Genomic DNA, 14,986 nt, shown 5'->3' with positions numbered 1-14,986 from the left:
ATAGGATAGATAGATAGATAGATAGATAGATGATAGATAGATAGATAGATAGATAGATAGATAGATAGATAGATAGATAGATAGATGGGTGGGTGGGTGGGTGGGTGGGTGGGTGGGTGGGTGGATAGATTGGATAGATTGGATAGATTGGATAGATTGGATAGATATTGGATAGATTGGATAGATTGGATAGATGGATAGATAGATATCTCCTTTCCAGTCACCAATGAGTTGAAGTTTGTTTTTAGAGTCCTTCTCAATAATTTCTTAATACCAGCCTTAGCACAGTCCAAGCATTGGCTCACAAAAACCACCAGTTTGCCAATTCAGGTGGTTAAAAATGCAAGCCATGTCTTGTGGTTACAAGAACATTTTGCAACCTTTAAATATTGCAAATACCACAATCCACAGCAGAATGAAGGGGTGGTAGTCGAGTTTTGAGGCTGCAAGAAAAACGAGCTTGTGCAAATAGCTAGGGAGGCTTTTGTGCCCTTTCGGGGGGGCCAAAGTCCCCCAGCCACCTTTCATGCCTAAGGCAGATATAGAATTCACCAACTCCTGGTGATTCAGATAAAGTCACCCAGCCTGCTTCCGTACCTAAGGTGGGACTAGAATTCACCGACTCCTGGTGATTGGTCCAAAGTCCCCCAGCCACCTTTCTTGCCTAAGGCAGATGTAGAATTCACCAACTACGTAGCTTCTGCTCCGGCAATCTCACACTACTGACTAGAGCCTACAAAACTTTTGCCAGACCCATTCTCGAATACAGCTCATCTGTCTGGAACCCATACCACATCTCGGACATCAACACCCTCGAAAACGTCCAAAGATATTTCACCAGAAGTGCCCTTCACTCCTCCACTAGAAACAAAATGCCCTACGAAAATAGACTAACAATCCTGGGTCTTGAAAGCTTAGAACTGCGGCGCCTAAAACACGATTTAAGTATTGCCCACAAGATCATATGCTGCAACGTCCTTCCGGTCAACGACTACTTTAGCTTCAACCGCAACAACACAAGAGCACGCAACAGATTCAAACTTAATATTAATCGCTCTAAACTTGACTGTAAAAAACATGACTTTAACAATCGAGTTGTCGAAGCGTGGAACTCATTACCGGACTCAATAGTGTCAACCTCCAACCCCCAACATTTCTCCCTTAGACTATCCACGATTGACCTCTCCAAGTTCCTAAGAGGCCAGTAAGGGGTGTATCATATATATTCTCTCCCTCTCATATATTTCTCTTCTTTTTTACTTACTATCTTTATATATATTACTCAATGTCTATTCTCTTCCATATGTACAGTATTGTATATTGGACAAAGAATAAACTAACTAACTAACTAACTAACTAACTAACTAACTAACTAACTAACTAACTAACTAACTAACTAACTAACTCCTGGTGATTCAGATAAAGTCACCCAGCCTGCTTCTGTACCTAAGGTGGGACTAGAATTCACCGACTCCTGGTGATTGATCCAAAGTCCCCCAGCCACCTTTCATGCCTAAGGCAGGACTACAACTCACCATCTCCTGGTGATTGGCCCAAAGTCACCCAGCCACCTTTCATGCCTAAGGCAGATCTAGAATTCACCGACTCCTGGTGATTCACACAAAGTCACCCAGCCAGCATTCGTGCCTAAGGTGGGACTAGAATTCAGCATCTCCTGGTGATTGATCCAAAGTCACGCAGCCATCTTTCATGCCTAAGGCAGAGCTAGAATTCACAGTTTCCTGGTTTCTAACCTGATTCTTTCACCACTGGACCAAATTGTCTCTTATATTTATTTAGTAGATTTATTTATTTAGTAGATTTATATGCCGCCCAACTCCTTCCAGACTCTGTAAATAACACTGACCCAATGCTTTTGCTACAAGATGTGCTCATTTATTTATAATGACAAGACCCAGCCGTTCCCTCTTATATAATAGCATTACTGCTGCCTGTACAATCTTCGTCAATCTTTAATTTAAACTTCTTGTGAACATTTAAGGAAGATCTCATGTTGGTTCCATGGTACCTCCAAAACCGCCTGCTACCGCACGAATCCTAGCAACCTATAAGGTCCCACAGAGTTGGCCTTCTCCGGGTCCCGTCGACCAAACAATGTCGTTTGGCGGGCCCCAGGGGAAGAGCCTTCTCTGTGGCGGCCCCGGCCCTCTAGAACCAACTCCCCCCGGAGATTAGAACTGCCCCTACCCTCCCTGTCTTTCGTAAACTACTCAAGACTCATTTATACCGCCAGGCATGGGGGAGTTGAGATAGCTCTTCCCCCTAGGCCACTACAAGCTATGCATGGTATGTTTGTGTGTATGTTTGGTTTTATAATAGGGGTTTTTAGTTGTTTTTTATTATTGGATTGTACATGTTGTGTTTATTATTGTTGTTAGCCGCCCTGAGTCTACGGAGAGGGGTGGCATACAAATCCAATAAATTATTATTATTATTATTATTATTATTATTATTATTATTATTATATTTTATACATGGAAATTCAAGCTCCCAGATCTGATCTTCCTAAAAATTCCGAGTTCATTTTCTGGCTTTTATTACTGACATTCTCCCAGGAACCTTTTAGTTTTTCTACCGGATATTTTATTTCTCTAGATTTTTTTAAGGTTGCCCATCAATCAAAACTTGCTGTTTCTGTGTGACATTTTATTTCTGGCAGCCTTGCCTATTTGACAAGTAGCAATTCAGCGCATTAAATCAGAGCATTAAATCAGTGTTGCTCAGACTTGTCACCTTTAAGATATGTGGCCCATCTCCCCAAATGCCTTAGGCAACCAGAGGAATTCTGTGGAGTTGAAGTCCAACCCATCTTCAAGCCAACAAGTTGGAGAACCTCTCTACGGAGAGGGGCGGCATGCAAATTTAATAAATAAATAAATAAAATAAGTAATAAATGAAATGCTCCCAGGTTTTGCTTTGCTCTCCTGGGAAACCTAAATCTAATTTTTCAAAATACGTATACAGTGGTACCTCTGTCTAAGAACACCTCTACTTACGAAAGTTTCTAGATAAGAACCAGGTGTTCAAGATAATTTTACCTCCTCTCAAGAACCATTTTTCACTTACAAACCCGAGCTTCCGAAACTGTAAGCGGAAAAGACAGGGAGAAGCCTCCGTGGGGCCTCTCTAGGAATCTCCTGGGAGGAAACAGGGCCGGAAAAGGCAGGGAGAAGCCTCCGTGGGGCCTCTCTAGGAATCTCCTGGGAGGAAACAGGGCCGGAAAAGGCGGGGAGAAGTCTCTGTGAGGCCTCTCTAGGAATCTCCTGGGAGGAAACAGGGCCGGAAAAGGCAGGGAGAAGCCTCCGTGGGGCCTCTCTAGGAATCTCCTGGGAGGAAACAGGGCCAGAAAAGGCAGGGAGAAGCCTCCGTGGGGCCTCTCTAGGAATCTCCTGGGAGGAAACAGGGCCAGAAAAGGCAGGGAGAAGCCTCCGTGGGGCCTCTCTAGGAATCTCCTGGGAAGAAACAGGGCCTCCACCCTCCCTGTGGTTTCCCCAATCGCATGTATTATTTGCTTTTACATTGATTCCTATGGGAAAAATTGCTTCTTCTTACAAACTTTTCTACTTAAGAACCTGGTCACGGAACGAATTAAGTTCGTAAGTAGGGGCACCACTGTACCTCCCTTTCAATTAAGTTCAGAAGAACCCCTTCTGTAAAGAAATAACTTCAGGTTCTGGTGGACTTCACAGTGCTCATCGAAGGATATCACAATAGCAGTGCAATATTTGAAGGGCTGCCATAGAGAAGAGGGGAGTGCAGTGGTTCTCAAGTTGGGGGTCGGGAGCCCTTTTGGGGGTCGAATGACCATTTCACAGAGGTTGCCTGTTAGGAACTAAAGCTTCTATTCTGGCGCCTTGGAACATATTTTTACAATCCGACCAATCAGGCGTTTACAGTGGGAGTGTCCCTCTAACCTTCCTGCCAATCAGCTTCAAGCTCTGTTGGGAGAATCGGCGCTCGACTTATGTGCTGGTGCCTCCGCTGATCCTTTAATCACAAGTTTCAGATCTGCAGGGAAAAAAACATCGTACAGGATCTCCAATTTCATTTGAGGTCAAACAGACCCGCACAGATCACAAGGCTTAAGAACAAACTACCTCATTTCTTCATGCAGAGAAAATAGTTTCAGCCCTTTTTCCAGGCTGGGGGTGGTGGTGGATATCCCTGGCTGCACCTACATAATGTCTTGCCAACCTGTTCTTAAAGGCACTCATGCATTCCAAGCGCCTGAGACCTGGCAAGGCCCAGCCTGCAATTTAATCATGCGTCTCGTACTGGATGAGTTCCAGTTTTGGGGACAAGCCCTGCGATGGGATGAGCTGCTTTCGGGAAGTTTTCAAATTGCAAGCACTGGTTATTAGCCAACCCACTAAAAAAAAAAATGCAGAAGTAAACGCTCTGGAGAAGCAAAACGAATGTAGGGAAAGGTTCATTTGCGATCAAGATTAAGAAGTCAGAATAGGGCAGTTTTGAACTTAAGGGGGAGAATGGACACCAGAATAACCGAGGCAGAAGAGACTTCGGAGGTCTTCAAGTCTAACCCCAGGCAGGAACCCTGATACCATTTTGGACAAATGTTTGGCCAATCTCTTCTTAAACAGCTGTTGGAGCACCCACAATTCCTGGAGACGAACTATTCCATTCATTCATGTTTTAACTCTCAGGAAATTCCTCCTTCGTTCCAGGTTACTTCTCTCCTTGATTATAATAATAATAATAGTGATAACAACAACAGAGGGGGCACAATCTGAAGTTAGTTGGGGGAAAGATCAAAAGCAACGTGAGAAAATATTATTTCACTGAAAGAGTAGTAGATCCTTGGAACAAACTTCCAGCAGACGTGGTTGGTAAATCCACAGTCACTGAATTTAAACATGCCTGGGATAAACATAGATCCATCCTAAGATAAAATACAGGAAATAGTATAAGGGCAGACTAGATGGACCATGAGGTCTTTTTCTGCCGTCAGTCTTCTATGTTTCTATGTTTCTCTCTCTCCTTTTTTCTTTTTCCCCACATCAATCATTCCACCCACGACTCACAGTGCAGTGGTTAAATTAGTAATATTCCTTGAACTTGTACAAACTTTTCTTTCCTCTGCGAAGCCCTCTCTCAACTGAAAGGTGCGAACCTCATATTTTTTTTATCCAAATCTCAAACATGACTTGTGTGACCCTTTTTAATGGAGTCTTACCCTTTGATCTGGGCTTGGAAATTCCCTAGCCTGAACAGAATGTCTTTTATCCTTTCATCTTCTTTAGAAGGACACTACAGGCAGCGGTCAAGATAAGTGCCCCATCCTTTAAAAAAAGAACTGACCTTTCTTTCAACCTCCACCCCACCCCCAAAATTATAGAATGAAAATAAACCAGTTTCGAAGGGTTTACAAGGAGGTGCAGGGCAGGGGTGTCAAATTCAAGACCCGTGGGCAGGGTCCGGTCCACCACGTGGTTATATCTGACCTGCAGTGGAAAATGTAAGAGGCCTGCCTATGTTCGCAAAGGTAGGGGCTACCTTTGAAAAGTGTTCGGAAACTCCAGATCGTGCAGAATGCAGCTGCGAGAGCAATCATGGGCTTCCCGAAATATGCCCATGTCACACCAACACTCCGCAGTCTGCATTGGTTGCCGATCAGTTTCCGGTCACAATTCAAAGTGTTGGTTATGACCTATAAAGCCCTTCATGGCACCGGGCCAGACTATCTCAGGGACCGCCTTCTGCCGCACAAATCCCAGCGAGCAGTTAGGTCCCGCAGAGTGGGCCTTCTCTGGGTCCCGCAACTAAACAATGTTGTTTGGCGGGACCCAGGGGAAGAGCCTTCTCTGTGGCGGCCCCGGCCCTCTGGAACCAACTCCCCCCAGAGATTAGAATATCCTCCACCCTCTTTGCCTTTTGTAAGCTCCTTAAAACCCACCTCTGCCGTCAGGCATGGGGGAACTGAGCTTCTACAATTTATGCGTGGTATGTTTGTATGTATGATTGGTTTTATAACAAGGGTTTTTAGCTGTTTTTAGTATTGGAATAGATAGATAGATAGATAGATAGATAGATAGATAGATAGATAGATAGATGATAGATAGATAGATAGATAGATAGATGATAGATAGATAGATAGATAGATAGATAGATAGATGATAGATAGATAGATAGATAGATAGATAGATAGATGATAGATAGATAGATAGATAGATAGATAGATAGATAGATGATAGATAGATAGATAGATAGATAGATAGATAGATAGATAGATGATAGATAGATAGATAGATAGATAGATAGATAGATGATAGATAGATAGATAGATAGATAGATAGATAGATAGATAGATAGATAAATAATCCTCATTTGACCCACCTTGGAAGGATGGAGCAGTGATAGGCTCCTATGGGTATGGTCAGGTACGTAGAACCGGTAGGAAAATTTTGGTCAGGTACGGAGAACAAGTAGAAAAAAATCTGATTTTTTAAAAAAAAAATCCCTTCTGGGCTCTGGGTCTGTTTTTCCTATCGCAGTAAATGAGGTTGAATGTGTACAATTTTAGAACTGTGCGTGCTTGTGTGTACATACAGTTTATTTGCCTAGTACATAATGTATATTTTTGTGTGTCTGTGTGTAATATGTATGTACACATATGCCATATACACATAGAATTGAATAGTATATTTTAGATGTTCAGTAATAGTAATAGTAAGGGAAATTGTATCTCTTTGAGGCGAAGAGAGGCCAGGCACCCTAACCCAAACCCTTGACATGAGTGACATCAAGTTAGCCACCTTTAAGCTAGTCACATGACCTTTAATCCATCCCCGGTCACATGATCACCAAGCCACTCCTACCTGGTCACATGGCCGGCAAGCCACACCCACAAAATAAGCCACGCCCACAGTATGGTAGTAAAAAATTTGCAGCCCTTCACTGGATGGAAAGCTGAGTCAACCTTGAGCCTGGTGAGATTTGAACTGGTGAACTACAGCCAGCAGTCAGCAGAAGCAGCTTGCAGTACTGCACTCCAACCACTGCGCCACCAAGGCTCATTTGTTGCTTCGGTCCGGTCTACCCAATGTGAAACATCAGGCCAGAAGTTTGGGGAATGGTGTCAAAATGGCCACGCCTACCCAGCTGATCTCACCCATCCAATCAGCCACGTCCAGTGAGTGGCGTCAAGATGGCCCGCCCACCCAGTCGGCTGCGCATGCACGCCCTCTCCAAGGTCAACCACAGCCCAGATGTGGTCCTCAATGGAATTGAGTTTGTAGAAAAACAAGGCGAACATCAGATGGAAGATGGCTACAGACATACGATGGGTTTAAATTCGCTTCCTCTTGGAGACAGAAAACCAACGTTGGTGAAATCCTCAGAGGTCCTATGAGGTCCTCACTACTTTTTGGCTGTCTCAGAACAGCCCATCTTCTAGGCTGACCACTTGGTCTCAAACGTTGAGGTCAGTCGGACATCTGTGCGAGATCTTGAGAGACACATCTGGAGTTTATGCCTTTTGAATTATTTGGGGTCCTCAGAATGTCTAGAAGAATTGCACAATCACAGAATGATTGAGTTGGAAATGACTTTGGAGGTCTTGTAGTCCAACCTCTCTGATCAAGTCTATCTTGAGTGACTGCCCCAGGTGTCCATTTCTTCTACCATCCCCAAGCTCTTCTAAATCGTAGGCCAAAATTTGGGCGAAAGAGGATGGCCAACTGACTGCCCAATTCTGTTCGACTCCATTCCACCAAGAGACAGCCTTGGGTCCACTAAAATCTGGATTTGACAATAGGTTAAAGTTATTTGTTGTGCTCACAGTGTGGCTGAGAAAGTCTTTGATCCCATAAAGACAGAAATATTTGCATTACAGTACTTTTCATCCCAACATTTTTGGATGAGTCATTATCCGAGATGACTCAGGAATTTCTCAGTAATAGTATCATCTCTTGATTTCCGAGTAAACGGACTTGTCTCTGTAGAGTAAATCCTAAAAGAGACAGAGAGAGAGAGAAAGAAAAACACATCAATAAATATAGTTACACATCTTTCAGCTGTGGCGAGGGGGGCGTTTGCCCAGGTTTGCCTGGTGCACCAGTTGCGACCCTACTTGGACCGGGAGTCACTGCTCACAGTCACTCATGCCCTCATCACCTCGAGGCTCAACTACTGTAATGCTCTCTACATGGGGCTACCTTTGAAAAGTGTTCGGAAACTTCAGATCGTGCAGAATGCAGCTGCGAGAGCAATCATGGGCTTCCCTAAATATGCCCATGTCACACCAACACTCCGCAGTCAAAGTGTTGGTTATGACCTATAAAGCCCTTCATGGCACCGGGCCAGGTTATCTCCGGGACCGCCTTCTGCCGCACGAATCCCAGCGACCAGTTAGGTCCCACAGAGTGGGCCTTCTCCGGGTCCCGTCAACTAAACAATGTCGTTTGGCGGGACCCAGGGGAAGAGCCTTCTCTGTGGCGGCCCCAGCCCTCTGGAACCAACTCCCCCCAGATATTAGAATAGCCCCCACCCTCCTTGCCTTTCATAAGCTGCTTAAAACCCTCCTCTGCCACCAGGCATGGGGGAACTGAGATATTCTTTCCCCCTAGGCTTCTACAATGTATGTATGGTATGTTTGTATGTATGATTGGTTTTAAAATAAGGGTTTATAGCTGTCTTAGTATTGGATTGTCGCATGTTGTTTTTACCACTGTTGTTAGCCGCCCCGAGTCTACGGAGAGAGGCGGCATACAAATCCAATAAATAATAATAATAATAATAATAATAATAATAATAATAATAATAATAATTTGGCATTGTCAAAATCGCTATCAGTCAATTGCAAAATGCAAATGGCCTGCATTGACTGCCCATTAGTTTCCGGTCACTTCAGTGTGGTAGTAAAAAAAATGTGCAGCCCTTCGTTGGTTGAAACATACCATGTAGTTTGAGTCCAGCTTGGGGCAGGTCCCTGGGAGAGGCTGTAAAGAGAGACAAATATATAACCACAGGGTTGTTGTGGGTGGGGAATTCCTTAAAGCTGGAAAACCAGATTCTTAAAAAAACCCAAAACAAATAAACTCTTCCCTTTCCTTTTGAGTTTGCATCTTTAAGAGAAATGTTAAAGAGCTGTTAAACCAAGCAGGACAAAAAATAAAAATAAAAATCAAGATGGTAGCCACATGGTGCGATCAAAGCTTGGCTGATTTTATGTAAATTGCCTTGCATATTTTAAAATGGGTGAAGCTTTGATGTGCCTGATTGACATTTGCATTTGCCCGGGTTCGCCTGGTGCACGGGTTGCGGCCCTATTTGGACAGGGAGTCATTGCTCACAGTCACTCATGCCCTCATCACCTCAAGGGTCGATTACTGCAACGCTCTCTACAGGGGGCTACCTTTGAAAAGTGTTCGGAAACTTCAGATCGTGCAGAATGCGGCCGCGAGAGCCATCGTGGGGCTTCCTAGATTCGCCCACGTTTCTGCAACACTCCGCGGCCTGCACTGGCTGCCGATCGGTTTCCGGTCACAATTCAAAGTGTTGGTCATGACCTTTAAAGCCCTACATGGCATTGGGCCAGAATACATCCGGAACCGCCTTCTACCGCACGAATCCCAGCGGCCGATAAGGTCCCACAGAGTTGGCCTTCTCTGGGTCCCGTCGACCAAACAATGTCGTTTGGCAGGCCCCAGGGAAAGAGCCTTCTCTGTGGTGGCCCCGGCCCTCTGAAACCAACTCCCCCCAGAGATTAGAACGGCCCCCACCCTCCTTGTCTTTCGCAAATTACTTCGCAAATTACTTAAGACCCACCTTTGTCGCCAGCCATGGGGGAGTTAAGTTATCCTTTCCCCCTAGGCTGTTACAAGTTATGCATGGTATGTTTGTGTGTATGTTTGGTTTTTTTAGAATAAGGGTTTTTTAGTTGTTTTTATTAATTGGATTGTTCATGTTGTTTTACCACTGTTGTAAGCCGCCCCGAGTCTGCGGAGAGGGGCGGCATACAAATCCAATAAATAAAATAAATAAAATAAAAATTACATGGAGGCATTTAGTGCAGGCTTTTGTTTTGGCAGTTAGGAAGCAAGGGAAAGGAAAGGAAAGGAAAGGAGGAAGGAAGGAGGGAAGGAAGGAGAGAAGGAAGGAGAGAAGGAAGGAGAGAAGGAAGGAAGGAAGGAGAGAAGGAAGGAGAGAAGGAAGGAATGAAGGAAGGAGAGAAGGAAGGAGAGAAGGAAGGAAGGAAGGAAGGAAGGAAGGAAGGAAGGAAGGAAGGAAGGAATCCTACCACAAAGAAAGAATGGGAAAACAGGAATAAATCCAATGCCTAGGCAACATTGTTCCACAACCGTGGCAACTTTAACACTGGTGGATTTGAACTCCCAGAATTCATGCCGGTTGGGGAATTCTGGGAGTTGAAGCCCACAAGTCTTAAAGTTGTCACGTTTGGAGACCCCAAAAGTGAAAGTGAAACTCAAAACCAGAAGTTGCTCTTTGCATCTGTGCTTCCAGTGGGGAAGAAATGGGACATTGGTCTGTGGAACCTTCTCTTCCATCTTCTACTCCAAGGAGGTCGCCAACTCAAGAACTGGCCCATCTCCTGATCCATCAACCTCCTTCGCTGTTCAATCTCAGAAGAGACCAAGGAGAAGACAGGTAGGAACTCACCGCAAGAGGGTCGGAGTTAGGGAGTGGATCCTTGGGTGTTTCCACTGGGGACTCTATGTCCTCATAAATGGGTTCTTTGTCATCTAGTTAACAGAATAGAATAGAATTCTTTATTGGCCAAGTGTGATTGGACACACAATAAATTAGTCTTTGGTGCAGATGCTCTCAGTGTACATAAAAGAAAATATAGATTTGTCAAGAATCATGTAGTACAACACTTAATGATTGTCAAAGGGGGTCAAATAAACAATGAAGAAACAATATTAATAAAAATCTTAAGGATACAGGCAACAAGTTAGGGGCGTCCATCATAACTTTGAACGGTGTTTTAAGATGGCTGGACTTCAGCTCCCAGAATTCCCCAGAGTGATAGATTTTATTTATTTATTTATTATTTAGATTTGTATGCCGCCCCTCTCCGCAGACTCGGGGCGGCTCACAACAAAATAAAACAGTTCATGACAAATCTAATAACTATTATTATTTATTATTATTATTCCCCAGATAGACCTGAATTCCCAGAATTCCCCAGACAGATAGATAGATCTCAACTCCCAGAATTCCCCAGACGGATAGATAGACATCAATTCTCAGAATTCCACAGACAGCATGCTTTAAGATAGGTGGACTTCAGCTCCCAGAATTCCCCAGCCAGCGTGCTTTAAGACCACTCAACTTAAACTCGACTTTAGCTCCCAGAGGTCAACGGTCAATCATCAGTATGAAAAATGGCCATGCCATTTTTGCCGGGGCCCTCGTAACTCCGAACGGATGCTAACTTTGAATGGTGGCTAAGTGATTGGTCATAAGTCAAGAACTACCAGTAATACGCTTACCATGTTTAGATGGAGGTGACTTTGATGGTCCTGTTACCCTAAAAAAAAGAGAGAGAGAGTGAGCTGGAAGAGAATGAAGACCGGTCAACACGTCTGACCTCTTGCACAACTACTCATTGTTGGGGAGGGAGGGGCGCCCCTCCTGCCTGGAACTGAACCTGAAAGGCATAACTCTCCCTCTGACCTGAATGCCAGAAATGTTTTTGGCCAACCAGCCTGTAATTTTGAATTTCAACATTTAGAGACCTGATTAGAATCTCACAAACAACTGGAGTGGGATGTGGGGAGGGGGGAGGGGGGAAACCCCTACCCTGTGCTGGGTTCCGATTTCCGTAAGACAAACCGGTAAACCATAATAGCTCCGACAGCCCCGCAAAGCAAAACGCCAACCAGCACTCCGGCCACGATCCAGCCCATCTTCGAAGGCTCTTTCGGAACCTCTTTAATGGGTGGGATTCCTGTTGTTGTCGTGGTCGCCGTTGTTGCATTTGTTGAAGTTGCTGACGTGGCTAGAGGTGAAGCTAGAATGGGAATAAGGATGGAAGGGTCAGGGTCAACCATTCCTATACAGTGGTCCCTCTACTTACGAACTTCATTCGTTCTGTGACCAGGTTCTTAAGTAGAAAAGTTGGTAAGAAGAAGCCATTTTTCCCATAGGAATCAATGTAAAAGCAAATAAGGCGTTTGATTGGGAAAACCACAGGGAGGGTGGAGGCCCTGTTTCCACAGAGAGGGTGGAGGCCCTGTTTCCTCCCAGGAGATTCCTAGAGAGGCCCCACGGAGGCTTCTTCCTGCCTTTTCCAGCCCTGTTTTCTCCCAGGAGATTCCTAGAGAGGCCCCACGGAGGCTTCTTCCCACCTTTTCCAGCACTGTTTCCTCCCAGGAGAATGAGTGATGAGTGAACTTTAACACCCAGAATTCCCCAGCTAGGAAATTTTAAAATGAGTGGACTTTAACACTCAGTATTCCCCAACTAAGGGGTGGGCTACTGCCCGGACCGGGGGGGGAACGCAGTGGGATAGCGAAAATGGAGATCCACCCCAGAGCACCCAATTTGCACTGAAAGATGTTGAAAGAAAATGTAGGATGTCCTGTATAAGCCATGCCCACAGTGTGGTAGTAAAAATTTTGGTAGCCCTTCACTGGGTGGACTTGAGTTCCCAGAATTTCAAACTAGGATATTTTAAGATGGATGGACTTCAATTCCCAGAATTCTCCAGCTAGGGTATTTTAAGATGGTTGGACTTCAATTCCCAGAATTCTCCAGCTAGAGTATTTTAAGATGGGTGGACTTCAATTCCCAGAATTCTCCAGCTAGAGTATTTTAAGATGGATGGACTTCAATTCCCAGAATTCTCCAGCTAGAGTATTTTAAGGTGGATGGACTTCAATTCCCAGAATTCTCCAGCTAGAGTACTTTAAGATGGGTGGACTTCAATTCCCAGAATCCCCCAGACAGATAGATGGACTTCAATTCCCAGAATCCCCCAAGCAACATGGTTTAATATAGGTGGATTTCAACTCCCCAAATCCCCCAGCTGGGGTATTTTAAGATTGGTGGACTTCAGCTCCCAGAATTCCCTAGACAGCATGTTTTAAGACCACTCATCTTAAACTCGACTTTAGACAGTCAATCATCAGTATGAAAAATTGTCATGTCATTTTTTTTGGGGGGGGGGGGGGCTTTGTAACTCCAAATGGCCACTAAACAAACTGCTAAATAAGTCAAGGACCCGTACTTACTAGCGAACTTGAGATTAATGGAGGCCTTGAGAAGTTCCCTGGGCCGCAGTAGAATGCCAACATTGTACTGGCCGACGTCACTGGGTTTGAGCCCAGTGATCGACATGGATCCATTGTGGAAACCAGTTTCCCTGTTCGTAAATTGAACCCCATTGCGCTGAGGACGATAGTTCCCGGGAAAAAAGCTGAAGATCCTTGAAGATCCCTGAGACGCTGCCCCTCGGTACCAGTTGACTTCCTGGATGTCGCCTTGCACGTTTTCCACAGAGAAAGTGACATTCTGGCCTTCGGCCGGGGTCTCTGGGATGGACACTATACGGATCCTGCTGGCTTGGGCCAGAATGACCCATAGGGCCAGGAAACAGGCTGTCAGGAGAACAGAGGAAAAAATGGTATCAGTTGCTGGAATTGGGTATGTCGAATGTCCAGTTCCATTCTATATTATAATGTATTTTATTCTATTCCTGTTCTGTTCTGTATTATTCTATTCTGTTCAGTTCCATTCTATATTCGAATGTATTTTATTCTATTCTATTCTATATTATTCTATTCTGTTCAGTTCCATTCTATATTCTAATATATTTTATTTTATTCCTGTTCTGTTCTGTATTATTCTATTCTGTTCAGTTCCATTCTATATTCTAATATATTCTATTCTATTCAGTTCCATTCTATATTCTAATATATTTTATTCTGTTCTGTTCTGTATTATTCTATTCTGTTCAGTTCCATTCTATATTCTAATATATTTTATTCTGTTCTGTTGTGTATTATTCTATTCTGTTCAGTTCCATTCTATATTCTAATATATTTTATTCTGCACTGTTCTGTATTATTCTATTCTGTTCAGTTCCATTCTATATTCTAATATATTTTATTCTATTCCTGTTCTGTATTATTCTATTCTGTTCAGTTCCATTCTATATTCTAATATATTTTATTTTATTCCTGTTCTGTATTATTCTATTCTGTTCAGTTCCATTCTATATTCTAATATATTTTATTATATTCTGTTCAGTTCCATTCTATATTCTAATATATTCTATTCTATTCTATTCTGTTTTATTCTATTCTATTCAGTTCCATTCTATATTCTAATATACTTCTGTTCTGTATTATTCTATTCTGTTCAGTTCCATTCTATATTCTAATGTATTTTATTTTATTCTGTTCTGTTCTTGTTCCATTCCATTCCATTCCATTCTATTTTATTCTATTCTATTCTATTCTATTCTATTCTATTCTTCCCAGTTCTACCACTTACCTCTCAAGGAAAGGTGTCTGCAAAAAACCCGCATGTTCTCCATTGTCATGCTGCTTGCTGGAACGCAATTCCCCCAAAATACAGCGGATGAATCGAAGCTCGAAAAGCAGGGCGGTGGTTTTGCCAGTCAAGCCTTTGCAATCCAGCTTCGTCCCATTATACGTCCCAAAACTACATCGGCTCTTTCCGTGGTGCAACAATCCAGGTTAGCGTGTCTTCCAAATCCCGGCCGGCCGCTTGAGTGCAAACCTTCAAGGAGAGAATGTGAGAACTGGCGTCAAACTCGCCCGAGCTTGACTCACTGGCTGCCAAGGAATGTCCTGGCATATTAAAAGCTCAATTATCCCCGTCCAGAAGCCGTAGAGGGTTCCTTCCGTGACAGAAGCCAAAGTCCAGGTTGCAGGGGATCTTCAACTTTAGGCATGGATTCCAAGGTCTTTCCCAACCTCAGAAAGATCAGCTTGATCAGCAAGGATCTGCTGAT

The 14,986-nt window shown here is 43.8% G+C and overlaps 1 protein-coding gene across 1 annotated transcript; it reads right to left on the bottom strand.

Annotated features, from left to right (window-relative positions):
- Positions 1-6,795: 6,795 nt before the first annotated feature.
- Positions 6,796-14,751, bottom strand: LOC139174463 (cell adhesion molecule CEACAM19-like). Its single transcript, XM_070764854.1, has 7 exons — positions 14,503-14,751; positions 13,239-13,604; positions 11,806-12,016; positions 11,496-11,533; positions 10,660-10,742; positions 8,937-8,978; positions 6,796-7,990 (listed from the first exon to the last, which is right to left on the bottom strand). The coding sequence occupies exons 1-7, from the start codon at positions 14,549-14,551 to the stop codon at positions 7,943-7,945; spliced, it is 837 nt and encodes a 278-aa protein (XP_070620955.1). The 5' UTR covers positions 14,552-14,751; the 3' UTR covers positions 6,796-7,942.
- Between the last annotated feature and the right edge of the window lie 235 nt (positions 14,752-14,986).

This window comes from Erythrolamprus reginae, chromosome 11, assembly GCF_031021105.1.
Source record: "Erythrolamprus reginae isolate rEryReg1 chromosome 11, rEryReg1.hap1, whole genome shotgun sequence".
NCBI classification, from domain to species: domain Eukaryota; kingdom Metazoa; phylum Chordata; class Lepidosauria; order Squamata; family Dipsadidae; genus Erythrolamprus; species Erythrolamprus reginae.
This window is presented reverse-complemented; position numbering and strand designations above follow the sequence as displayed.

Excerpts from the sequence above, each read along its gene's own strand:
- LOC139174463 (XM_070764854.1), bottom strand. The coding sequence starts at position 14,551 with ATGACAATGGAGAACATGCGGGTTTTTTGCAGACACCTTTCCTTGAGA. Across the intron at positions 13,605-14,502 it reads CAGACACCTTTCCTTGAGAG|CCTGTTTCCTGGCCCTATGG; the intron begins GTAAGTGGTAGA and ends TTCTCCTGACAG. Across the intron at positions 12,017-13,238 it reads CATTAATCTCAAGTTCGCTA|CTTCACCTCTAGCCACGTCA; the intron begins GTAAGTACGGGT and ends TTCCCATTCTAG.